Here is a 24315-nt window from a genome sequence, read left to right as displayed (position 1 = left end):
GCAGGCCGGCGGAGGAGAAGGGGAGGCCCGCACACCGGCCCGTCTTGCCGGCTCCTCGGAAGGCAGATGCCGACCCGGGACAGGGCCCGCGGCCGCCGCCTCAGGTACGTGGCACTGGTGTGGTCAGGCGGGCACCGGCTCGGTCCCAGAGGCCTGGGGACTGGACGCGGGTTCCCGCCGATGGCCAGGACTGTTCCTGCATCTGATGGGCGTCTCCCCCTCACACATCCAGGCGGTCGGGTGGCCCCTGGGGAAGGAGGAGGCGGGTCTCCCTTCCACCTGGGCTGTGTGCCTGCTGCTCCCGGGCCTGGGTTTGGTGGTGAACAGGGCAGCCCTGTCCTCTCCCTGGGCCAGGGCAGCCTCTCTGAGGACAGGAGCCAGAGTAGCACTGTTGGGGAGGGCTTCAGGTCAGGGCACCCCACAGATGCGGGGGACACACGGCAGGATGACGGGGGAGGCAGGAGGAGGGACAAGGCTCCTCAGGGAGAAGACCTGTCGGGTTGGTTGGTTGGTTGGTTAGTTGGTCAGTCAGTTGGTCATCAGGCAGCAGGAGCCACAGTAAGTGCCAGGCGGAGGCTGCCTGTGGTGTCGCTTCTGGAAAGCAAGCAGAAAGGGACAGCGTTCGGGGTCACAGCCTGGCGTGGACACCGGGGTCTCAGACGGACCCCAGCACACAAGCGGCGAAGGAGGAAGCAGCCCGACTGGACACACTGGCCAGAGCTCACCTTTGGTGTTTCTCCCTCTCCCTTTCTTTCTGAAATTAATTTTTTAAAAATTTTAAAAAGGAGGGATGTTCTGACACACGCTAGGATACACATGACCCTTAAAGACATGATGCTGTGAATCAAGACAGACATCCAGACCTGCCTGTGAGGTCAGCAGCACAGGTGGACCACGGACATGGCCAGGCCACGGACAGGGGCAGGACCACGAACACGGCCGGGCCACGGACATACCGGGCCACGGACACACCAAGCCACAGACACACCGGGCCACGGACACAGCCCTGCAGAGCTGTCAGGCGGCGGCCAGGTGTCCCGGCTGTGGAGAGGGATCCGGAGCAGCTGCGTGAGCCCTCCTCGGGGAACCAGCTGCAGCACAACGGGCACCTGGGACCCCCCCATCCTTACCTCCCGTTGCTGCCGCCTGCAGGTCTAAGCCGGCCGAGCATGGGTGCTGGGGTCCGGGCCTGCCTCCCACATCTGCACACTGTGGAGGGGATGAGGTCCAGCTTTGGCCCCAGAGCTCGTGGCCCCAGGCTCTGAGGGGGGCCCTGAGGGCAGGCTCTGAGGGGAAGCTTGGAGGGGAGGCTGCTGGACCCCAGACGCGCCCCCCTCCCCCCATGCGGGGCTACCACGTGGGGCAGGACCGTCCGAGAGGGAACAGGACACTCCTTCCGGGTGACCCTGGGTGGAGAGCTGCCGGGGCCCGCGGGCGTCCGTGCTGAGGGGGGCTGGAGCAGGAGCAGTGAGGGGGCTCCTCGTCTCTGCCCGGCCCCCCCTCTGCCGAGGCCACGTGCCCCGGGCGGGCAGCTGCCTACTTCACACAGGACAGGCAGCCCTGGGTGCAGCCGCGGGAACACAGGAACATGGACACGGGGACGCGGGGACACTGGTACTTGGAGATGCAGAGACGGGAGGAGGGGGACACGGAGACGCGGGGCGGGGGGCAGGGGGACGCGGGGACGCGGGGGCAGGGGCACAGGGCAGTGGGCGTGGGCGTGGTGACAGGCACGCAGGGGTTACGGCACAGGGACACGGGAACACAGGGCCGGGGGCAGGGGGGCTGGCACACGGGGACGGGCACGGGGAGGTGACACAGAGCACACAGGGGGCACGGGGAGCACGGGGCGCACGGAGGCACGGAGACCGAGACACAGGAGCAGGGGCACGGGGTCACGGACACACAGGGGCACGAGCAGAGGGACGGGCACGCAGGGACGGGGGCGCGGGGGCATGGGGGACAAGGGGAGCAGGAGGACACGGGGACGGAGACACAGGGGCACAGGGACATGGGGACACAGGGGCAGGGGGAGGAGGAGGACATGGAGACGGGGGCCGGGCAGGGACTGGGGGCTCCGGGCGGCCGGGGGGCCACGCCCGTGCCTGGTGTGATGTCGGCTCATTGTCATCCTCTGTTGCCTCAGTGACGGACCTGGGACTGGGACCCTGGCCCCCCAGCGGCCAGAGCTCCCCAGGTAGCACCCAGCACCCAGCACCCAGCCCTTTCCCGCACCAGGCCGGCGGCTGGGCAGAGTCGGGGTCAGCCTTGGGCGGGGTGTCGCTCCTCCCCTCTGCAGCCTGGGGGGCGGGGCGGCTCTGCGGGTCTGGGCCTCCCCCAGGCCCTGGACTGGGCGCTGGGCAGCGAGGTCCTCTCGGTCCTCAGGCCAAGGCCTTGGCTCCCGCCCCCGCAGGCTTTCAGCAGCGACATCCTGACTGCCCCACCCCTGCCTGGACCCCGGCCCGGCCCGGCCAGGGAAGGTGCCCGGGCATGGGGGGCATGGGGCACCCCACCCCCACGTTCCAGGGCTCCCTCCCTCCCTCCCCCTTGGCCGCCTGCTCCCCCCCCCCCGCCCGCCCCGCAGGCCTGTCTGCAGGGGGACCTGGCCCAGGACACTCAGCGGGGCACTGGCCACCCCTCCCGCCTGGCGCCTGGCACGGGCATGGCATGGTCTGGTGACCGGAGGGGAGGGGAGCGGGGAGCGGGGAGAGGGGGGCGGGGAGCAAGCCCCAGCCCCAGCCGGAGCCCCCAGCCTCCGCAGCCCCGCAGCGTCCGTCTCCACGGCGACACGGCTGCCGGCGCCTGAGCCGGCCGGCCCCGCCCCCGGTCACGTGAGGCTGCCCGCCGGCCACGTGACCTCCCGCGGTGTGCCCTGCGGACATGGGTTCCCCGCGCCCGCGCGCCCTGCCCGGGGCCCTGGCCCTGCTGCTGGCGCTGGGGCTGCGCGGACCGGAGGCGGCGGGTAAGTGGGGACCCCGGGCCCCCCCGCTTCCCCCAGTGCCCCCCGGCGGCCGGTCCGCTCAGCGGGTGCCCTCCAGCCCGCAGCGCCCCGGACCCCGGCTTCCGGGAGGACTACTTCCCGCAGCTCCTGGACCATTTCAACTTCGAGAGGTTCGGCAACCGCACCTTCCCGCAGCGGTTCCTGGTGTCAGGTGAGCTGGGGGGACCCCCCCCGAACCCGACCCCTGATCCCCCCGACGCCCGATCCCCGCTCCCGATCCCCGATCCCCCCGCCCCCGGCCCGGCGCAGCGGTTCCTGTGTCAGGTGAGCTGGGGGGACCCCGCTCCCCCCGGGCCCCCCCCCCCCCGGCTCACCCCCCCGGACCCCCCAGAGCGGTTCTGGCGGCGCGGCGCGGGCCCCCTCTTCTTCTACACCGGCAACGAGGGCGACGTGTGGACCTTCGCCAACAACTCGGGCTTCATCCTGGAGCTGGCGGCGCGGCGGGCGGCGCTGGTGGTCTTCGCGGAGCACGTGGGTCCGGGCCCGGGGCGGGGGCCGGGGGCCGGGGGGCCGGGCGGGCTGGGCGGGCGGGGAGGGGCCGGGCCGGGCGGGCGGAGGGGGTCCCGGGGCGGGCCGGGCGGGCGGAGGGGGCCGGGCCAGACGAGCTCACTCCGCCGCCCGCAGCGCTACTACGGGAAGTCGCTGCCCTTCGGCGAGCGGTCGGCGCGGCGCGGGCGCCTGGAGCTGCTGACGGTGGAGCAGGCGCTGGCGGACTTCGCGCGGCTGCTGCAGGCGCTGCGGCGGGACCTGGGCGCCGAGGACGTGCCCGCCGTGGCCTTCGGCGGGAGGTGGGTCCCCCTCCGCTCTCCCCGGGACCGAGGGCCTCAGACAGAGGGGAGAGGGCAGAGGTTTGGGGGCAGAGGGGAGGGGGAGGTTGGGGGGGCAGAGGGGAGGGGAGCAGAGAGGGGCCGGGGAGCAGAGGGGAGGGGCCGGGAGGCGCACGGGGAGGCGCTGTGTGTGGACCACAGCCTGGGTCTGTCCGGACCAGCTACGGCGGGATGCTGGCCGCCTACATGAGGATGAAGTACCCCCACCTGGTGGCCGGGGCGCTGGCGGCCAGTGCGCCCGTGGTGTCGGTGGCGGGCCTGGGCGACCCCCACCAGTTCTTCCGGGATGTCTCCGCGGTGAGTGGGGTGGGGTGAGGGGGGCTGGGCGGGAGGAGGGGATGGGGTTCCGGGCGTGGCCCCGGTTGCAGCCACCGTCCTTCCTCCAGGACTTTGAGGCCCAGAGTCCCAAGTGTGCCCAGGCCGTGCGGGACGCCTTCCAGCAGATCAAGGACTTGTTCCTGCAGGGGGGTGAGGAGGCCGCCTGCTGGCCAGCAGCCCCCAAAGGCCTGGCTTACCCCCACCCCTCCCCTCTCTGCACTCCCCTCCCCCCTCTGCATTCCCCCTCCCCCAAGCAGCCCCCAAAGGCCTGGCTTACCCCCACCCCTCCCCTCTCTGCACTCCCCTCCCCCCTCTGCATTCCCCCTCCCCCAAGCAGCCCCCAAAGGCCTGGCTTACCCCCACCCCCCCCTCTCTGCACTCCCCCTCTCCTCTCTGTACTCCCCTCCCCCCCAGCAGCCCCCAAAGGCCTGTGTCCCCCCCCCCAGCACAGGACACGGTCAGCCGGCTGTTCGGCACCTGCCAGCGGCTCTCGGGCGAGAAGGACCTGGCCCAGCTGTTCGGGTTCGCCCGGAACGCCTTCACCATGCTGGCCATGATGGACTACCCGTACCCCACCGACTTCATGGGGCGCCTGCCCGCCAACCCCGTCAAGGCACGGACTCCCCGCCCCAGCCCCCAGGCGGGCAGGCCGGCCAGCTTCCCGGGGGGCGATGCCAGCCCCCGAGGGCCACCACCCCACACAGCCTGGGGCCGGGCAGGGAGCGGGCAGGGTGCAGGCTGGGGGGGCTCCGCTGAGGCTCCGGCTCCCCCAGGTGGCCTGCGGCCTGCTGCTGAGTGAGAGCCAGAGGATCGCAGGGCTCCGGGCGCTGGCAGGTGCGTCCACCGCAGCCTGGGCCCTGGGTCTGAGAGGAGGCCCCAAGGACACCCCACATCACCCCCCCTCGCCCATGGCCCAGCCTGGGGTCACTGCCACAGGGGCTGAGGGAGGTCTCGGGCGGGAGGGCAGGCACTGCTGCTGCAGACCGGGGCCTCACCCTCTGGGCACAGAGGTCCTGAGCGGCAGGTGGGGTGTCCCGGCGCCCGCTCAGCCCCCTCTCCCCAGGGCTGGTGTACAACTCCTCAGGCACGGAGCCCTGCTACGACATCTACCTGCAGTACCAGGCCTGCGCAGACCCCACCGGCTGCGGCTTGGGCCCCGATGCCAAGGCCTGGGACTACCAGGTATGGGGGGCCTGGGGCTGCGGGGTGAGGGGGGGACGGGTGCTGTGGGGTGAAGGGGACCGAGGGCTGCAGGGTGGTGGTGGCCGGGGTGTCCAGTGGCCGCGGGGGTGGTCAGGGCCAGGGGCTGTGGGGAGATGGGGGCTGCAGGGTGACGGGGGGCAGCAGGGTGAGGGGGGAACGGGGGCTGCGGGGTGAGGGGGACTGCGGGGGACCGGGGGGCGGGGGGCTGGGACTGGCTGGGCGCCGGGCGCTGAGGGAGGCTGCCCGCAGGCCTGCACGGAGATGAGCATGACCTTCTCCAGCAACAACGAGACGGACCTCTTCCCGGCGCTGCCCTTCACGGAGCAGCACCGCCAGCAGTACTGCCTGGACACCTGGGGCGTGTGGCCCCGGCAGGACTGGCTGCACACCAGCTTCGGCGGGGCCGGTGAGGCTGCGGTGGGGGCGGCCGGGCTGGGTCTGACCTGCCTGCCCAATCTCACCGAACTCGGGGCCCCACCTGGTACCCCAACCTGCTCTGTCCCTTCCAGACCTCAGAGCCGCCAGCAACATCATCTTCTCCAACGGGGACCTGGACCCCTGGGCCGGGGGCGGGGTGAGTCCACGCTGGCTCCCTGTGGAGCTGCAGCGTCCCAGGAGCCCCTGGGCCTGGGTCATGTCCACACCCGCCTGCCCCTCCCCCTCCTGGCCGATGGGACCGGGCCTCCGGCACCTCCTCCGGGAGGCCCGTCCGGGCTGCACCCCACGGCGGGCGTGTGCAGGGGCGCGGGCGGGCAGGCAGGGGCTGGCTGCCCAGCCCCCTCCCCCTGACAGCGTCTGGCTGACAGATCCAGAAGAGCCTGAGTGCCTCGGTCCTGGCCATCACCATCCGAGGGGGCGCACATCACCTGGACCTCAGGTGGGCCGCCCTGGGGGAGCTGCCCCAGCCCAGCCCCCGGACCTGGCAGGTGCTGACCCCGCCCCCCACCTGCCCCTCAGGGGATCCCACCCGGCCGACCCCCCGTCCGTCCTGGAGGCACGCCAGCTGGAGGCCGCGCTCATCGACCAGTGGGTGGAGGAGGCCAGGCGGGCGCAGCAGAGTCTCCGAGGCTGAGGGGCACGCCCCCCGCTGGGACGGCGAGGGCGGGGCTGAGCAGGTGGGGCCTCGCCAAGCCCCCTGGGGGAGGGAGTGGACACAGTGCACTCGTGCCCACCTTCCCCGCCAGCCACAATAAACATCCTGAGCCCCAAGTGTGCTGTTTGTGGGTGATGGGGGCCTGCCATCACGGGGCCAGCTGAGCTGCGACACCAAAATCCAGAGGCCACCCCAGCGACTGCACCTCCCTTCTCCGCCAGGTTCACCGTCACCGCCCCTCCCAGCCCTCCCTGCCCCCCCTCCCAGCCCTCCTTGCCGCCCCTCCCAGCCCTCCCCATCCATCTCGGGGGCCCTGGGCACCGGTGCCTCAGGCCCAGCCTGCAGCAGAGGGCAAGACCAGTCCTGCTGCACAACCCGGCCTGCGGAGCCGGCCCTCAGCCCTGGGGCCTGCGTGGGGGGAGGGGCCCCGCAGGGGGGACTCATAGGGGGTGCGGCAGCCACAGGGAGGGGCCAGAGGTCACTTCACGGCTGCAGCTTTCCAACCCAAGAGAGGGGGGCTGGGCCCAGGGCCCTGGGGAGTCAAGGGCAGCATCTGAAGGCCCGGGCCCCGGGAGGCCGCAGCCGAGGGGTGTCGGCGCCCCGGAGGCCTGGCTTCAGAGGGAGGGGTGTCGGCGCGCCTGGGCCTGCCACTTACCGTGGCAGAGACGGCCTGTCCCGGTGCTGGGGGCGGGCCCAGGTGGGCTCTGCGGACACCAGCGGGTCGGTCCTCAGCGGGAGGGGGAGGACACCCCCAGGCCCTCGAGACCACGCCCGGGAGAGCAGCACATGGGGGTGAGGTGCCAGTGGGTCCTGAGCTCCGCGGACAGTGGGTGACCCGCCCAATGCCCTCCCACCCCACGCCAGGCGCTGGCGGCGCACACGTACGCACACGCGCACACGGCAGCGTCGGAGCAGAGCTGCTTTATCCCGAGTGCAGTCCGTCCCGTCGGAGGCCGGGCGCAGGGCACCTGCCACCTGCCCGCGACCCCGCGGGATCCCTGAGTCCAACACGTAAACAGCACAGCCAGCCAGGAGCCCCGGTCATGGGGTCACAGACACCCCGAGAGCTCGGACAGGACAGGGCCCCAGACAGGTCCCTCGCTCTTGCCCTGAGCACGAGGTCCGGGCCCCGAAGCCCGTGTGCTGCTGGCTTTGTCCAGGTTTCAGGAATGTGAGCCATGACGGATCCTCAGGAGGGGAGGCCCACGGGCCCCGCACACGGCGCTGGTCGCCTCCTGGTCCCTGACCACGTCCGAGGGAACCACGGCCGGGCAGACACCCGCTGCCCGCGGCCACCCAGCTCCTCGCAGCCCGGAACAGCCGACCCCGCTGCCTCCTGGCCCGTCGTCCAGCTGGGCCGACGCCACGGCCAAGGTCAAAGGAGGGTGGGCCTGTCCAGGGCCAGGCCCTCCGCCACCGGAGCGAGACCAGCTACGCGGGGGCCCAGATGGGCAGCGGGTGGGCCTCGGTGTTGAACACGTAGGCGTCCAGGCTGAGCAGGTCTGTGTCGTCAGAGAAGAGCAGGAACAGGTACTTGAGCGTCTCCCCCAGGAAGAAGCTCTCCATCTTGTCCCTGGGCTGCGGGTTGTGCGGGTCCTGGACGTTGCTGATGGAGGAGTAGCCGCCCGAGGGCACCTGGAGGGGCCGAGGCAGGGTCACTGCGTGGCGGGGCCTGGGGCGAGGGCACCGAGGGCCCGGGCTGGCTGCCCGGTGACTGACGGGAGCGCTGCCTCCAGAGCCCGGCAGAGGCCTTGCTCAGGCCCCTCCCAGCTCCGCCCAGCGCGGTGGCCCTGGCAGGGCGGGAGCTCTGCGCTGTCCTGGTGCAGTCTGGGAGACAGGCTGCCCGGGCCCAGGGCGGGACCCTCCCCACCTGGCACCTGGGGGGGCAGGGGCGGAGGGGGCGTGAGGGCGGCTGCGCTCACCCGCGTGTAGGTGTTGAAGCTCTGCAGGATCTCCCAGCCCCAGTCCTGGTACTTGCGGTCCCCGGTGAGGCGGTACAGGTAGAAGAGGCTCTCCACCGTCTCCGGCCGCAGCAGGTTGTGCCTGTCGGCCGGCTGGGGGCACAGGCGGCGTGAGGCCCACACCGGCCCCGGCCGCCTGCCCGCCCGCCCAGCCGCCGGCCGCCCGCCCTCACCTTGACCTGCACGTCCTTCTGGTCCTTCTGCGCGTGCAGGCTGAAGTGCGCGATCTCGGGGCTCAGCCCCGTCGCCATCTGCCGGTTCATCTGGTAGCAGGTCTCCATGAGCGCGCGGGCCAGCTCCATGTGGTCGGCGGGCAGCCCGTAGTGTGCGCCCAGGGCCAGCGTCCCTGGCAGGAAGCACACCAGGTGGTCCTGGAAGGCAAGGGCCCCCTCACCACAGAGCCCGCCTCCCTCCCAGGAGCCTCGGGCCCCCCGCCAGGAGCAGACGCCGCGGCCGGAGCGGCCTGGCCTGGCCTCCCCAGCCCCCGGCCACGGTGGGCACAGCCTCCTTGTGCTCTCCCGGCCTCACTCGGGCCCGCGCCGAGGCCGGGCCAGGGCCTGCCGCAGCACGCACCATCTTGGCGCTGAAGCGGCCGTGGGCGAGCTCCCCGACGAAGGTGAGCTTGCTGGGCTCCGATCGGTGCAGCAGGTGCCTCCTGACGCCCTCGATGGCCTCCAGGTAGTCGTCCCGCAACCTGGGAACAGGCCCTCCTCAGACGGGGCGCAGTGGGTGGGGCCTGCTTCCCAAACAGGCGGTCCCCCACCCCCACCCCGGGGTGTCCGGGTCTCCGAGGCCCAGTGGGCTGGCACTGTAGGGAGTGGCCCACTAGCTCCCAGGAACCGCAGAGGGAGCCAGGGGGCCCTGGGCCCTCTCCAGCGGGACCCGCCTCGGGGAGGGAGCTGGGCCCGCAGCCAGCACCAGCTCAGAGCGCCCCGGAGCGGGGAGGGCGGGCGGCCTCACCGCGCGTCCTGCCGCCGGCCCTGGATCCACTGCTTCAGCAGGTACTCGTAGTAGCTGTCGGCCCGGGCGCCCAGCGTGAACACGCCGCCGTGCGTGAAGAGGCCGCTGTGCGTGTTGATGAACATGGGCACCAGCCCGTCCTTCTTTCCCGACAGGTCGTGGACGCGCCGGGTCACCTCCTCCGCCGCCTCCTGCAGCCGGGAGGGCGGGTGAGCGAGGCGGGCAGCCCGAGGGCTGGGTGCACCCCGCCCTGACCATCCAGCCCGGGGCAGCAAGGTCTGTGTCCCGGACCTGCTCCTGGCCACCGCCCGGCCGGCCGACACCTCACAGCGCCCTGCTTGTCCGCAGACGTGGCCGCCTTGGGGCCAGCAGCCGGCACAGGCCCCGATGCAGGGCTGGCCTGTCCTCTGGGCCTGAGGCCACGCTCCTCCTGGGGGGAGGCAGGCACATCCCCGAGCCCAGGGCTGCCCGACTCCTGTCCCTAGTGAACACATGCCCACCCTCCCAGACCCCCGCCCGGCTCGCCCGAGCGCACCTCGCCGGGGCAGCACCACCAGGAGCTCCCCTGGCCTGTGCACCTTCTCCGAGGTCAGGACCCCGCAGGGCGCTTTCAGGGTCTCCACCCAGCACGTCCCCCGCCCGGCTGCTAACTTCCTCTGATTCCGTTTGATCTCCAGCGGCTGCACACGCCTGGAGGCACGCGGCACGCGGCCCGAGGCCGTCACAGCAGCAAACAGCTGATGCTGAGGCTGTCACTCCACCTCAACACGAAGCCGGCACTCGCACCGAAACATGAGCTCGGCCCCATCCACGGGCCACTGCAGGCCATGGAGGCCACCGGTGGGGACAACCACAACCCCACCAGCACGTCAACACGTCTGAGCCAGGCAGCTGTGACGGGGCCTCGCACGCTGCCTCCGAGGCAGGGGACACGGTGCCACCAGAGCCTGTGCCACCAGCCGCCAGCTGTCAGGGCCAGGGGGGCGGGGGAGGGGGCATGAGGGTCTCACCAGCCAGCAGTGCCTCCCGGGCCTGAGCCCTGGCATCGGTGAGGCGGAGAGGCAGGGCCTGGCGGCCGGGACCGGTGCCGCGGTCGGCACCCGCCGTGCCGAGCCAGCTCTGCAGACGGCAGGCCGTACCTGGAACTTCTTGTCGCCAGTGAGGCGCGAGAGCTCGCGGAACTCCAGCTGGATGCTCGTCACCTCGGCCACCGTGCTGTCCGAGGTCCACCAGGGCGGGTGGGCCACGCCGGTGCCGATGTTCACGTCCGAGTACGGGATCTTGGAGGGCGTCCGGAACGCCGGCATCAGCCGGTTCCCAAAGTCTTCCTGACACACACACAGCGAGGTCAGTGCTGGCGGTCAGAGCCGCGTCTCCCTCCCGAGCGTGGCCCACCCCTCGCTCTCTGCCCCGCCCCTCAGGAGCCCGCCCCCCACGGCAGCCCGGGCTGCGGGGACAGGTGTGCGCTCAGCCCAGCTCCCGCCAAGACCGACACGTGGGCTCGAGGGGAGGGACGCGGAAGAGCCCGCCCAGCGCCCTGGAGAGGGGAAAGGGGAGCAGGCGGGCACGCACGGCCTTCTGCAGGAAGAGGGCGTCCCCCGTCAGGTGGTAGGTGCTCAGCAGGCCCCCCAGGATGCGGATGGTGCTCTCAAACAGGTTCACGTCCACGTCCTTCTGGAACTGCAGCTTCGTGGACACCCACCGCCTGGCTTCTCCGAACTCTATGGGGGGGGGGGAGGCACAGGACACGCTCACGGGGCCCGCACTGCCCTCGGGCCCCCGTCCGGGCGACACGTGCTCCTGCCCCCCTTTCTGCGGAAGGCGCTCGCTCACTCGCCCGCCGGCACACGCGGGAGCTCGGCGGGAGCGGGTACCTTTCTTCAGACCCAGGATCCACATGGTGTCCAGGGCGTCGACCAGCGTGAGGCCGAGGCCGAACCACTCGCTGAAGGACTTGGACACGGGCTTCAGCTCGTCGTGGCCCCAGGCGAACTTGCGGTACCCGGCCCACGCGTGGCGGAAGGCGTCGATGACGGCCCGCTGGCGCTCGTTGGGGGCGGCTGCGGGGAAGCGGGTGGGGCGGGCCCGGTCAGGGAGGAGAGTCCCCTGGGGCCCCACGCAGGGAGGCTGATGCGCTGGGAGCACCGTCCAGGGCCACAGGCCGCAGCGGGCAGCAGGAAGGCCGGAGCAGCCCGAGCGAGACCCTCAGGCCGGGCAGGGCTGTGCAGGGGGAGAGGCGCCAGGGCCTCACGCCCACCGGGCCTGTCCGTCCACCTGCCGGGCCCCGGGGAGTGTGCGCCCCGCCAGGGACGCACCCGTGTGTCCACCGCCCTCGCCTCAGGATGCCAGGCGTGGCCCACAGGGGGTGGGGGCTCACCTCGTTGGTTCTGAATCCTGGGGGCCTGCGGGGAGGGCCGGTCGGGGGCCTCCGCCTTCCGGGAAGGAGCCTCAGTGCCCGGCTCTGGCTCTATCACTGCTCCCCGCCAGCTGCAGGGAGAGGAGCGTCAGCAGCACAGGGCGGGGCCCAGTCCCCTCGCCCCTGGCCCCCCTGCAGGAGGGCGCGGACTGTCTGTCTGCCTGTCTGCCCGACGCCGTCCCCGTCTGCTTGTTTGCAGGAGGGACGCCACGGGCAGCCTCCTCGGCGCTCCCTGCGGCTCCTGCTACCTGACGACCGTCCTGGGCGGGCTTTCTCCCTGCAGACCCTCCGCCGCCGCCTGGTCCCTCCTGCCGTCCTCCTGCCGCCTGTCCTCCGCGTCTCTGCGGGGTGCTCTGATCTGCAGGTCGGGGGGGCCCCGCCGCCCGGGCCTCTGGGGCTTCTAGACAAACACCACAACCGGAAGGTCGCTGGTGAGAGGAGCTCCCTGCCCAGAGAGGCTGCCGTTCCCTGTCCACCGGCCTCTCCATCAGACCCGACCCCCGGGCTGTGCACGCGCTGGACTCTTCCTCCTCAGTGGCCTGCAGATCGGGGGGCCTTTCACCCCATCTTCTGACCCTGACCGGCCTGGAGAGGCTGCACACGCTGGTGCCCCTGGGTGAGGGCTAAGCCCTGCCCGGAACGTCTCTGCTGTCACAGGCCCAGGAATCACAGGGCCCGACCTGGCCTGGCCTGGCCTTGGCTGGCCCCTTCCCCGTCCGGACCCTGCTGGGTCACAGCCCCCAAAGTGCTGCTTCGGGTCCTATCCTCAGAGAGGCGGCCCTGGCCCAGGGAGAGGACAGGTCTGCTCTGTTCACCACAAAACCCAGGCCCGGGAGCAGCAGGCACACAGCCCAGGTGGAAGGGAGACCCGCCTCCTCCTTCCCCAGGGGCCACCCGACCGCCTGGATGTGTGAGGGGGAGACGCCCATCAGATGCGGGAATAGTCCTGGCCATCGGCGGGAACCCGCGTCCGGTCCCCAGGCCTCTGGGACCGAGCCGGTGCCCGCCTGACCACACCAGTGCCATGTACCTGAGGCGGCGGCCGCGGGCCCTGTCCCGGGTCGGCATCTGCCTTCCGAGGGGCCGGCAAGACGGGCCGGTGTGCGGGCCTCCCCTTCTCCTCCGCCGGCCTGCCATGCGGGGCTGAACCAGAGGGCCGCCTCAGCTCCAGGCCCAGGCCCCGAGGACCTCAGAGCTCCCTGGACACCCCGCCTGCTTCCTGCCTCCTCACCAAGGACCCTCAGGCCCGGGCGGTCCCCACGTGCGATCAAGAGCAGCCGAGAGAGAGCCCCTTCTCCCCTCCCGCCCGTGGCTGTCTGTCCGCACCCCCACCCACAGCCCCACGGCGTCGCCTGGACGTCTGGGCCCGCAGCAGCCTGTCAGCTTCCTGTCAAACCCGCAGCTCAGGCGCCTCGGGGGTCCCTGCACCCGCCCAGCTCCCAGCCATCCTTCCTCCTTTCCGGACACAGCGGTGCGCTGACCATGAGCCTCCGCCTCAGGGCAGCGGGCGGGCGGACACCTGCCCACGGCAGACGCGGGAGCAGCCCGAGGACTCGCAGCCACGCCGTGTCCAGCCAGGAGGCTGGGGACACAGCGCCCCTTCCCCTGGGTGTGCTGCCCAGTCCCCGCCCTCACGGCTCCCGGGCTGTCTCAGCCGCTGCTGCCTCGGCCCCTCCGCAGCCCCCGGCGCTCCCGGGCGGGTACCTGTCCACGGGTCGGCCACGCTGAGGTAGGACAGGAGCCCACAGCACAGCAGGAAGGCCAGGAAGAGGAGGATCACGTTCCGCTGGAGCCTGGACAGCTGCTTCCACGTCTAAGGCGGGGCGGGAGGAGCCCTTTCACTGGACAGAACACACGTGGGACCCTCCCCCGGGGACAGCTGAGGACAGGGCGGGCTCCCAGGTCCCGGGGCCGTTCCACTGCGGCTGCTCGGGGGCAGCTTCCTGGTGGCCGGTGACCTGCTGGGCTGGATACCGCGGCGAGAACGCACTGGAGCAGGTAGGACGAGGAGGGAGACGGGCGCCGAGTGCGCTTCTGTCTTAGAGGGGTGTGGAGGGCTCAGGCCCCGCTGGACCTGCCCCTGCCCAGACGCGTGTGGGCGCTCCGCGACTGCTGGGGACGCACCGGGGCTCAAAGTGGCCGCACTCCTGCTCCCGGCCCCGCAGGAGAGCTTAATGGGGAACCTCAGGTTTCCGTTGGGAACCCGCTGGGGGTGCGTCCGCCCTGCCCGGCGCCCTCCCCACCCAGGCCGCCGGGCTCGGCCCGCGGACAGTGCAGCTGGGACCAGGGCCCCCTCGCGGGGTCAGCGCCTGCGCCTCCGGCCCGAGGCGGCGTGCGGGGCGGAGACCAGGGGCCGCGGGGCCGCCCTCACCCGCCAGCACGAGCGGCGCCGCCGGGTCTTGCTGCCGTCGTCGCTCTGGTCAAGGCTCAGCGTCACGGAGATGAAGTCCCGCCGCGGCGCGGGCGACGCGGGCGCATACATGACAGCGGCGGAGGCGGCCCGGGGGGTACCGCCCGCGGGCGGTGTCAAGAGGCTGGGCTGTGCAGGCGGCCGGAGGCTCGGATCCCGGGACACCAGCGGGCAGCCATCGCAGCTCGGGCAACACCCCGCCCATCGCGCTCGCCGCCAATGCGCGTGCGCCGCGCCCTGCTCACCTCACTGCGCGTGCGCCGGACTCCGAGTTGACGTTTCCGGACACCTGTGTCTGTTTACTCCGGCGCCTGGTTGCGACGTCACGCCTGCGACGCCGGCCCTGTCCCGCGCCTGCGCACCTCTCGCCTGGGTGTGGGCGTGTCCTCGGCTGGGAGGCGGGCCAGGCTGTCAGCGTCCGCAGCGGAGCCCGAGTGCACCGAGGCTTGTGGTCAGTGAAGACCGGCCGGCCGCTCCGCCACCTTCGCGCGGGGCCGGGGCGGTGCAGCCTCCTGGATGGAGCCTTCACTGTCACGGCGACCCGCCGCGGGGTTTCCATCCCTCGGACAGGCCGGTCCTCGGGGCGCCCTGCGGTTCCGCACCCTGCGGGGCTCTGTCCCACCCTGAGCAGAACCGCCCGCTGCTTCGGGACCTGCTCCGCTCGGGGCCCGCCGTTGCGCCCGGCAGCCATGCCTGGGATCTGTCCGGGCGTCTGCAGGCTCCCCTTCGTGTGCGAGGCCAGCTGGGCCCCTGACTGGTGTGAGCTGTCCCAAGGAGCTCCCTTCTGGGGCCACCCCTCTGGTCCCGGAAGGTCTCCTCCCGCACACAGCTGTGCGGGTAGTTCTGGCGCCGCCATCAAGCATCCCTCCCCGCCCAGTTGGCTTTCAGCAGAAACGGCGGCTCCTGGAGGATGCAGGGGCAGGAGGGCGCAGTGACCGGTCTCAGACCTGAAAACGCAGGAGCCCGGCCTGGAGAGCTCCTTCAAGGGGCAGGTCTGGGCCCTCTCCCCAGGGGCCCGGCCCACCCTCCCCATAGGAAGCAGGGCAGTTTAAGCAGGGGATTCCTCGTCGGCCCAGGGCGGGGCGGGCTGATGGACAGAGTTGTGAACACGCCCCCCCATTTATGTTGGGCCACCACAGCACGTGGTTTACTGGTTATTCCCCTCCACCTTGTGCGGAAAAAAAAACAAGACTCTGGCGATGTTTCGAACACAGTTGTTTCATTAGCAGTTGTCTGGGGTTGGAGATAAAGGCACCACCCAGCTTCCAGAACAGAGCGGCACAGGGAGGCACAGTGGTGAGAAGCGCCAGAGCTCGCATCCTGGTGGTGGCGTCCTGGAGTCACTGAAGCTGCCCATGTTGTGGGAAACTCGGTGAAGGGCAGCTGCTTTGAAACTTTATCTGAAAATAGAATTATCTGAAAATATGTGTGTTTCTACATGAGCCGTTTCTATCGTTTGCCCGGAAAACGATACTCATCAGAGGGACTGTGCTGTGTTCCGGGTTCCAGTTCTGGTCGTGAGCAGCTCTGGGCAGGACCCGGACCCGGGCCTCCGCCAGGCGGACCCTATGCCCTCGGCCCCTGCTCGCCTGTGGAGCTGCTGAGAAGAGGATCCTAAGGCACATGGTTTGGTTTGAGGTTTGCAAGAGACCGGGAGACCTGGGCGTGGCCCTGACTCAGCCACGGTGCCCAGGTGGTGGCAATGCACAGAGAAGCCGCCGACCACGCCAAGCCCCTGGGGCAATCAGCTGCACCTGACCCCGCTGTCCTGCCAGCACCCTCACCTGGGGAACCGGGCGTTCCCTGCAGGCTCGTAAGGGGCTGTGCAGGGAGGGCAGGGGCAGGGCTTTGCAGGGGCTGCTCTTCCCGTCAGCGGGGAGGTAGATGGTCCCGGGGCCGAGACCAGAGGGGAAGGAGACGCTGGGGCCAGAGCAGCAGAGCCGGGACGAGCTGTCCTGTGTGTCGTTGTCGTCCGTCCCGTCCCGTCCCCCGCGCCCCCCCCCCCCCGCCCCGCCTCAGCCAGGCTGTGGGGATGCGGGGAGGGTGCTGTGGTCCCAAGTGTGGAGGCTGCGCCCAGACCCTTCGTAGAGCAGGGGAGGAGTGTGAGCACCAAGACCGGAAGCCGCTGGCAGACGGGGTGAGGAATGGCGCCCCCATCTGGTTAAGTTCCAGATTAGTGTCCACCACAGGAGGCGGAGTACTGGTCCCACAGGTTCTGGGGGCAGCATCTAACCCTCAGCAGCTCAAACCGGCCACAGACGTGACAGAGGGCTGAGGCCTCGCGGGGAATGGAGAGAATTCGGTCCCCGGTGCTGCCAGCCTTCATGGTGACGAGTGAGGCCTCTGCCGTCCTGGACCCCCGGGGCCGGCGGGGCCGAGAGTCACGGCTGCGATGCCCCGATCCTGTGCTCGTCCAGGATGAGAGGGGACTGGAACTCCCGGCCTCGCAAGTGCACCTCCAGACCCTGGAGACAGGCCAAGTGTCCACCTCGGGGCCCCAGGAGGCGCCCCAAGGTCCCAATTCTGCCTGGAGCGGGGGAGGGGCTTCCAGGAACAGGGGTCAGGTGTGGCCTCAAGACTGCAGGCCAGCGGGAGCCCTCCCCGCAGGCTCACCCCGAGGGGAAGGGCGGGCACACCTCACTAAGGAGGCCACCCCGGCTCTTCTCCCGGCACAGCCCCCCCACCCAGGACCTTCCAGGGATCCCTCCGGCCCATCTCACGTCCAGGAAGGTCCCTGCAACCTAAGGACCCACTGACCCCCTGGTGAAAGGAGGCAGAGCTGTGGTTTTCCGCCCAGGACTCCCCCCTCCCCGGACCGTCTCCCTGCCCTGACCGGGCAGGCCTGACCCCACCAGAGCCAGGGTCACCAGGCACGCTCACCTCTCCAGCATAGGACACCAGCGGCGAGATCTCGCAGACGGCCGGAGGCTCTCCACCGCTGGGCGGGCTGAGGGGGCCTCGGTCAGCATCTGCTCGGGGCACCCCCCACCCCCGGCCCCACCATGGGAGCTGGCCCTGTCCTTGTGGCCCAGCAGGCTGACCAGCACAGCCAGCTCCCCACAGTCCTGTTCTCGGTCATCTCTACCCGGGGACGCCGAGCCCTGAGCACGCTGCCCCTGCCCGAGTGACAGCCCCCGAGGGGCTGGAACCCGACCCCCTGTCCACGGCGTCCCTCCCAGAGCCCGGCCCCAGCTTCAGGAGTGGCTGTGGGCGACCGGGGAGAGAGCAATGGAACGTTCTCTTCTCTCCGCGCCCTAAAGAGGAGCCTCCCTCGCCGCCCTCTGAATGTCCGGCCCGGGTCCCGGGTTCGAAGCTGAGTGAGCCGGGTGAGGCTGCGTCCTCCCCACTCCCGGACGCCCGAGCAGACCGTCCCCGGGGCCACAGGCTGCAGGGAGCGGGGAGGAGCCAGTCTGGCCGCGCGGGGCCCACCCTCACCTGGCCAGCCCCGGGAGCGGGGCCCCGTGGGCGTCCAGGAAGCGGGCCCCGGCCTGCAGGGCCCAGCGGAGGTGCTGGGCGAGCAGGGCCCGCCGGGCCGTGGTGGGGTTGTCCCTGTCGGCCGCGTCGGCGTTCTTCAGAGGGGAGAACTCCTCCTCCCGCAGCACCTCGAAGGCCACAAAGTTCCTGGGGGGGGGGGGGGGCGGGGAGAGCTGGTGACCCCACGTCCCGGCCCACGGACCCCGCTCCGGAGCAGCAGGCCCCGGAGGGCCCATGTGCGGCCTGGAGTCCCCCAGGGCCCCGGCACCCTGACCTGGAGACCGCAGACGAGGGCTCCGGAGGGGCCAGGTGTCCCCCAAACTCCACGGCCCCCAAAGTTCCCTACGCTCCCCCCAGGGGCCGCTTCCTCCGGCCTTCTCCCCAAGACCTGCCTGTAGCCCCCCCCAGCTCCCACCATGAGGGGGCGCCCCCACTGTGCCCCGCCTCAGCCTCTACATTCCGCCCGCCCGGGACAAACGGAAATGCCGGCGGCCACTGACTCAGCGAACGGGAACACGTCGAACACGAACTTCTCCATCTTTATCCCGTTCGGCTCGAGCGGCTGCACCTGGCTCCCCTGCTCGTCCACGTAGGGGACCTTCTTCACGGCCACGTGGGGCTGCAGCAGGGGCTCGAACTCCCTGCGGGACGGCAGGGCGAGGGAGGCAGGGCGGGTCAGACAGGACCCCGGAGGGCGCCCAGCCAGGGGCCAGTGGCCGGTGGCCCTGCAGGGCACCCGGTGGTGGGGGCCGAGCAGGGTCTCTGGAGGGCACAGGTACCCGCCCCTTCCCTGGCCCGAGAGCAGGCACCCTCCTCCCTGCCCAGGTGAGGGGGCCACTGAGGCAGAGGTGGTGCTGGGTGGACACACACCACAGGAGGGACAGCCACCTGGCCGGAGCCTCACCTGCTGCTGGGCTCTGGGGCCTCTGGCTTATTTGTTGTTGTTGTTATTATTATCACTAGAGACCTGGTGCTTGGATTCTTGCACCTGTGGGGACCCTCAGCCTGGCCTGTGGGGATCGAGCCTAAACCGACATTCAGACATCTCTCTCGCAATCTGGGACCGCTGGCTCTTAACTGCTCACCTGCCTGATCGCCCCTAATTGCATCTGCCTGCCTGCCTGGTCACCCCTAACTGTCTCTGCCTGATCATCCCTAACTGCCTTCCCCTGCCAGTCTGATCTTGCCCCCAATGGCCCGCCCCTGCTGGCCAATTTGGTTCTGATTGGTCGGTTTCTATGCCAGTCAGTGTCTCCAGGCCTGATCAGAGAGGCGGGGCTGATCAGCAGCCCCTGTGGAGGCCTGGAGAGAAATGCAGGTGAGGCTGCTGGCCAGGCCCAGAGAGAAAGAGAGGCAATGGCTGATTGACAGTTTCCACAGAGGCTGCGGGCCAGAGGCTGCCTCTCTCTTCAGGCCTCTCTCCAGGCCTGATCCGAAGCCCCCTCGGCAGTCAGGCTGCAGGACTGACTTCCGGTCGGTCCAGCCTTCGGTCATTGTGGATGTTTGTGGTCCCTGTTTTTTTTGTTTTTGTTTTTAATTAGATTATTATCTGTGTACATATTTTAACATTGCCCCCCCCCCCGTCCCTGGGTTTTTATATATAGGGATTATTATTTGTTTAAAGGCAGAAGAATATTTCATTTTATAATTTCTTTTATTGACTTCAGGAAGGAAGAAAGAGAGAGGAAGAGATAGAAACATCAATGATGAGAGAGGATCATCGATTGGCTGCCTCCTTCATGCCTCCCACTGGGGATCTGAGCCTGCAAACCAGGCAGGTGCCCTGACCGAGAGTCAAACCATGACCTCCTGGTTCATAGGTCAGCACTCTACCACTGAGCCACGCCGGCCGGGCCCTCTGGCTTCTTTAAACGCCAGGAACCTTTCTCCACCCCAACGCCCAGCCGTGCCGGCCGCAGCCCAGGCCGCCCCGCTCACCTGGTGACCGCCTGCAGGAAGCTGCGGGTGAAGAAGTGGTTGCAGATGTTGCCGGCGCCGTAGAGCAGGCCCCCGCCGGGCGTGCGGAGGCTGGCGGTCTCGGGGCTGATCTCGCTGTACTCCACCACCTGGGGGGCGCCGTCCACCAGGCACACCACGCCCACCGGCTCCTCAGGGTACGCCTTCTCCACCACCTGCGGCCAGGACAGGTGCGCTGGGCGCTGGGGCTGGGGCGGGCGGGCGGGCGGGCCTGCGGGAGGTGGGGGGAGGCCGGGGGCCGGCCGGCTCACCTTGGCGCCACAGTCCGCGCCCCGCAGCACGCAGAAGCCGATGAAGACGGGGTCGGCCAGCCGCACCAGGATGTTGTCCACGCAGTACACGTGCACGAACTCCACGCCCCGCCGCTCCATGTCCTCCAGGATCCCGTGGTCAGCCAGCGCGCAGTACAGGCCCCCGTTGCCGTCTGCGGAGGGAGGGGCCCCGTGAGGGTCCAGCTGAGCCCCAGCGTGCTGCCCAGGCTAGAGGCAGGAGGCCCCCGGCCGCGGGCTGGACCTGGCGCCCTGAGGTGCCCTCACTGCCCAGGGAGGCCGGGGGGGGGGGGGGGGGGGGGGGGCGGGGAGCTGGTGACGCGCGGCAATGAGGCCGGACGGGGAGGCCCCGCTCCCCGAACCCGCACAGCCTCCGGCGGCCCCGCAGCGGGCCAGGCTGGCGCACCTGGGGCCATGGCCACCTTGTCCTTCCGCTCCAGGATGGCCCTGCCGTCGAAGGCCACGGCGGGCAGCATGCGCTGCTCGAACATGACCACGTTGCCGGGGTCCAGGCCGAAGAAGCCGCGCTCCTCGAAGAACTGGGCTGTGGGCCCCAGCGTGAACTCGCTGGTCATGATGTACCTGCGGGAGGGCAGGGGCGTTAGGAGGGCCGCTCCGTCCACAGGCCGGCTGCGGGGCCCTCTGGGGGACGCCGGTGCTGTCCAGGGTGACGCGGGGCTGTGGGGGCAGAGCCGGGCTGTGGGGGACTCCCCGGGGGCCAGAGCCGTGCAGGGAGGGCACACACACACCAGGGCACCGTGCAGCGCGTCCTGTGGCGCCCGCCCGCCAGCTGCTCCACCCGCCGGATCCGCTCGGCCTGCAGCTGGTACAGCGTCTTCCCGCTGGGCAGCCCCACCTGGTACATGCCCTTGGGGTAGGCCACGCCCAGGCGCGTGCCCTGCCCGCCGGCCAGCAGCAGCACCGCCACCTTGTTCAGGGCGATCTGGCGCAGACCTGGAGGCAGGGGTGCGGTGAGGGCCGCCACACCCGCCACGCACCGCCCTGCAGTCAGAGCCACTAGGCCGGGGGGTGTGGGGGGCGAGGAGGGAGGATGGAGGCTGAGCAGGCGACTGTCCACCAACACCGCCTCGCCTCCAGGCCAAGATCCCAGGAATACCCGCGCCCACCGGGGTGTGAAGGGGAGTCCCGGCTGCCAGGACGCCTGCGGGCGGGCACCGGCCGGCCAGGTTGCGCATGCCCAGCATGGGGTGGGGGGCGGGGAGCTGGTGTGGGAGCGGGAATCGGACTCCACGGAGCAACCGACACACAGACTCCGGGCACCGCCTCCCCTTCCGGCCGCCCGGGTCCCCGCGTCCCCCCGCCCCGCCCCCGGCCCCGCGCCCACCTTCCTCCTCCCAGAGCCGCCGCGTCGCGGGGTCGCTGCGGGCGGCGCTGCCCAGGCGCTCGGGGGGCAGCGGCCGCAGGCGCGCGGCCAGGCCGGGCGGGGGCCCCGGGGGGCGGGCCCGGGCGGCGGCCGCGCGCAGGCAGTGCTCCCGCAGCGCCCCCGGCTCCAGCGGCGCCAGCGCGGCCAGCAGCGCGGCCCGCGCCCCGGGCGCCAGCTCCGCGCTGAACCGCAGCAGGTGCTCCTGGCCCGCGCGCCGCAGCCGGGCGCGCACCGCCGGCTCCGAGGCCATGTCCCCGCCGCCGCCCGGCCACCGGCCCCGTGACCCGCCCGCGGCCCCACCGGCAGGCGTCACGGGACCGGCGGGCGGCGCCGCCCCAGCGCTCCGCCCAGCCCGGCCCGGCCCCCGGGATGCGGCGCCCCGACTCCGCCCTCCGCCCGGAGGGGCCCGGGGGCAGCTGTGCGCGGAGGGACAGGCGGGGCGCCGGGAACGCCGAGGCCTGGGGGCGCCTGGAGTCGGGGAGCCCTTCCCGGAGGCGCTGGACCCCTCTACCCCTCCACCCCTGTGCCCGCTGCCCGGAGGGGGCGCTCCGGGGGGGGCATCCAGGGGGGAGGCTGGGTCTGTCCCTGCTCCTGCCGGTTTGCACTGACTAAGGCGCCTCGCAGCCTTGGCCGGTGTGGCTCAGTGGGTAGAGCGTCAGCCTGCAAACTGAAGGGTCCCGGGTTCGATTCCGGTCAGGGGCATGTACCGTGGTTGCGGGCATATCCCCAGTGTGGGGTGTGCAGGAGGCAGCTGGTCGACGTTTCTAACTCTTGATCCCTCTCCCTTTCTCTCTGTAAAAGAAATCAATAAAATATATTTTTAAAATAATAATAAGGCGCCTCGCAGCCGGGACATCAGCCCCAGAGGAGGCCAGACTCGCGGCTGGACAGGCTGCACCCACGTCCAGCAAGGCCCCCCTGCATCCTTTGGGGGATCCTCTTGGTCGCCCCCCGCCGCCCCTGGCCCTGCCTCGCTGTCTAACCTCCAGGCTTCACAGCTAACCATGGCCCAGCTCCCCCCACCCTGGCCTTGCTGTCTGTGACCTTCCTTGGCACAAGTTTCAAAGTACCTAAGGCCGTTTGGATACTTTTAGAAACTAGTTTTATTACTTAAAAGTAACGTATGTGGGAGGGGCAGAAGTAGCATTGGGGCCAACTGCCTTCCTGCCTTCCCTCCCCAACCCCCCCACAGGAAACTCCAGGAGAGATGGCTATTGGCTCACTGCCTGCCCATCACCGGTCAATGCCCCGCCCACAGGAGGGCCAGTCCGTGCTGTTGGCGGAATGAATGGTTGTTGGTCCCCAGCCCAACAAGTGCTCAGGGAGGCTTGCTGAATGAATGAGTGAGTGAGTGAGTGAATGAATGAATGGTCTGTGGCCGGCGAAGAGCCGTTGGGGCAGATGTTGGCGGTGGAGGGTGTGAGAGGGAGCAGAGAGGCCTGCACCGGGGACAGGGCCATGGGGACTCTCAGCGCCCCTGCACAGGTGCCCTAGAAGCCCCGCGTCAGAACATGAACTTGGGGCCTGTCTTGGCCCCGGGGGACCCCGAATCCTGCCTCAGGGTGGGAGTGGCCTGTGATCGGAGGTTTGGGCCACTGGGGCTGTGTCGCCGGAGGCACCTGCCAGCCACCTGGGCGGAGGGCGCCCACGGGCGGGCGTGCCAGCGGGCAGACCGGTTCCTGGGCCGCCTGCCCAGAAGTCACCTTCCCTTCGCGCGGGGCCTCAGCCCAGGGTTCAGGGAGCAGGGCCCAGAGCAGGCTGGGAAGTGGCTGGAGGAGGAAGTGATCAGAGTTCGGGCTGGAACCACACAGGCCACACCTGAGCCCCGCGCTCTGAGCCGGCACCATTCCGGCTTCTTCTGGATGTTCCTCCAGGGCTGGCCCGGGGCCACGGGAGCCCACAGGCCCGGGTCAGCGGGCGCCTCCTCTGCTCGGTGAGCTCAGCACTGCCGGCTGCGCCGGCCTGGGCTGCAGCAGCACCACCTGCCGGCCGCCGGCTCGCACCCTCCACAGAGCCCTCCCCAGCCCTCCCGTCCCGGCCTCAGCGGGCTTGGTGTCTCCCCGGATAAGGTTCCTCTGGTGTCGGCCAGCCGGCCACGGAGCACCCACTGCGGGCTGGGCCGATGCCGGGCCTTGGGGCCCTCTCCCCCAAAGGGCACAGGAGCATGGGGGAGGCCACCCCCTCAGCAAGGAGAAAGCTGAGGCGGGTCGGGACCTGATGGCGTGTTGAGGTGTGCCTCCTGTGGTCAGCCAGGGCCGTGGTCAGCAGGCACACTGCACCCAGACGTGAGGAGATGCCAGGTGCCCTAGGCATGGGGGGCGGGGTGCTGGGAGCAGGGGAGGCGGGAGGGGGCTGAGGGGCAAACAGCTGGCATGCTCCCTGGACGGTGGCCAGTCCTGCTGTGGGGGGAGCCCGGGGCAGGCCAGGCTCCAGGGGAGGACTCCCGGCTCCCAGCTTTCCAGGTCCCCTGAATTCCTTACCACAGAGGAGCCCTGGCCCTGGAGGGGTACCCCAGGGGAGACGTGGGCCCAGGATACTCCCTGGCCCGGCAATAGCCCCTATAACCCGAGACACAGGCACCAGTACTTTGGGGCCCAAGGAGCAGAGGCCCAGGGAGTGGGCCACCCAAGACGGACTTGAGGGAGGCCGAGGGACCAAGGGGAGTCCTGAGCCAGGGTCTGTCTGGGGGAGGGATTGAGGGCAACTCTTCACTGATTTACCCCTGAAGGCGGGCAGTCTGCCTGGAAAGCAGCTGGTGACACATGAGACTGCCCGGTGGCCAGTGCTGGGGACGGGGGATGTCTGGGGAAACTGAGGCAGGGGCACGGGGACCGGGCAGGGCCTGGAGGACAGGCGAGGGTGAAGGCAGGCAGGGCTCCAGGCAGACAGGCCCAGGGGCAGCTCTCTGGCTCCAGGAGGGTCCTCCATTTATTTTATTTATTTGTATTGAATCCTCACCCGAGGATTTTCCCCATCGATTTCCAGAGAGAGTGGAGGGGAGAGGACACACACAGAAAACATC

The 24315-nt window shown here is 70.5% G+C and overlaps 3 protein-coding genes across 4 annotated transcripts; 1 reads left to right on the top strand and 2 right to left on the bottom strand.

Moving 5' to 3' along the window:
• The first annotated feature begins 2802 nt into the window (after positions 1–2802).
• Positions 2803–6558, top strand: DPP7 (dipeptidyl peptidase 7). Of its 2 annotated transcripts, XM_084898887.1 has the most exons (13): positions 2804–2962; positions 3039–3152; positions 3333–3472; positions 3626–3789; positions 3990–4125; positions 4215–4296; positions 4593–4759; positions 4920–4980; positions 5210–5328; positions 5599–5755; positions 5859–5923; positions 6156–6226; positions 6307–6558. In XM_084898887.1, exons 1-13 carry the CDS (start codon positions 2881–2883, stop codon positions 6419–6421), a joined length of 1473 nt encoding a protein of 490 aa, XP_084755013.1. In that variant the 5' UTR covers positions 2804–2880; the 3' UTR covers positions 6422–6558. The 2 variants fall into 2 exon arrangements, with proteins under 2 accessions (XP_084755014.1, XP_084755013.1); XM_084898888.1 differs by lacking the exon at positions 4920–4980 and having other exon boundaries at positions 2803–2962; positions 5631–5755.
• A 790-nt stretch (positions 6559–7348) lies between these two features.
• Positions 7349–14415, bottom strand: MAN1B1 (mannosidase alpha class 1B member 1). Its single transcript, XM_084898581.1, has 13 exons — positions 14151–14415; positions 13484–13592; positions 12810–12922; positions 12028–12179; positions 11741–11850; positions 11238–11423; positions 10936–11084; positions 10503–10691; positions 9364–9554; positions 8977–9097; positions 8577–8774; positions 8365–8496; positions 7349–8077 (listed from the first exon to the last, which is right to left on the bottom strand). Exons 1-13 carry the CDS (start codon positions 14259–14261, stop codon positions 7874–7876), a joined length of 1965 nt encoding a protein of 654 aa, XP_084754707.1. The 5' UTR covers positions 14262–14415; the 3' UTR covers positions 7349–7873.
• A 972-nt stretch (positions 14416–15387) lies between these two features.
• UAP1L1 (UDP-N-acetylglucosamine pyrophosphorylase 1 like 1) lies at positions 15388–21629 on the bottom strand. Its single transcript, XM_084898582.1, has 9 exons — positions 21255–21629; positions 20659–20863; positions 20316–20491; positions 19892–20064; positions 19602–19795; positions 18164–18304; positions 17625–17810; positions 17070–17136; positions 15388–16654 (listed from the first exon to the last, which is right to left on the bottom strand). The coding sequence occupies exons 1-9, from the start codon at positions 21541–21543 to the stop codon at positions 16571–16573; spliced, it is 1515 nt and encodes a 504-aa protein (XP_084754708.1). The 5' UTR covers positions 21544–21629; the 3' UTR covers positions 15388–16570.
• Between the last annotated feature and the right edge of the window lie 2686 nt (positions 21630–24315).

This window comes from Pipistrellus hanaki, assembly GCF_964339955.1.
Source record: "Pipistrellus hanaki genome assembly, chromosome: 11".
Classification (NCBI taxonomy): domain Eukaryota; kingdom Metazoa; phylum Chordata; class Mammalia; order Chiroptera; family Vespertilionidae; genus Pipistrellus; species Pipistrellus hanaki.
This window is presented reverse-complemented; position numbering and strand designations above follow the sequence as displayed.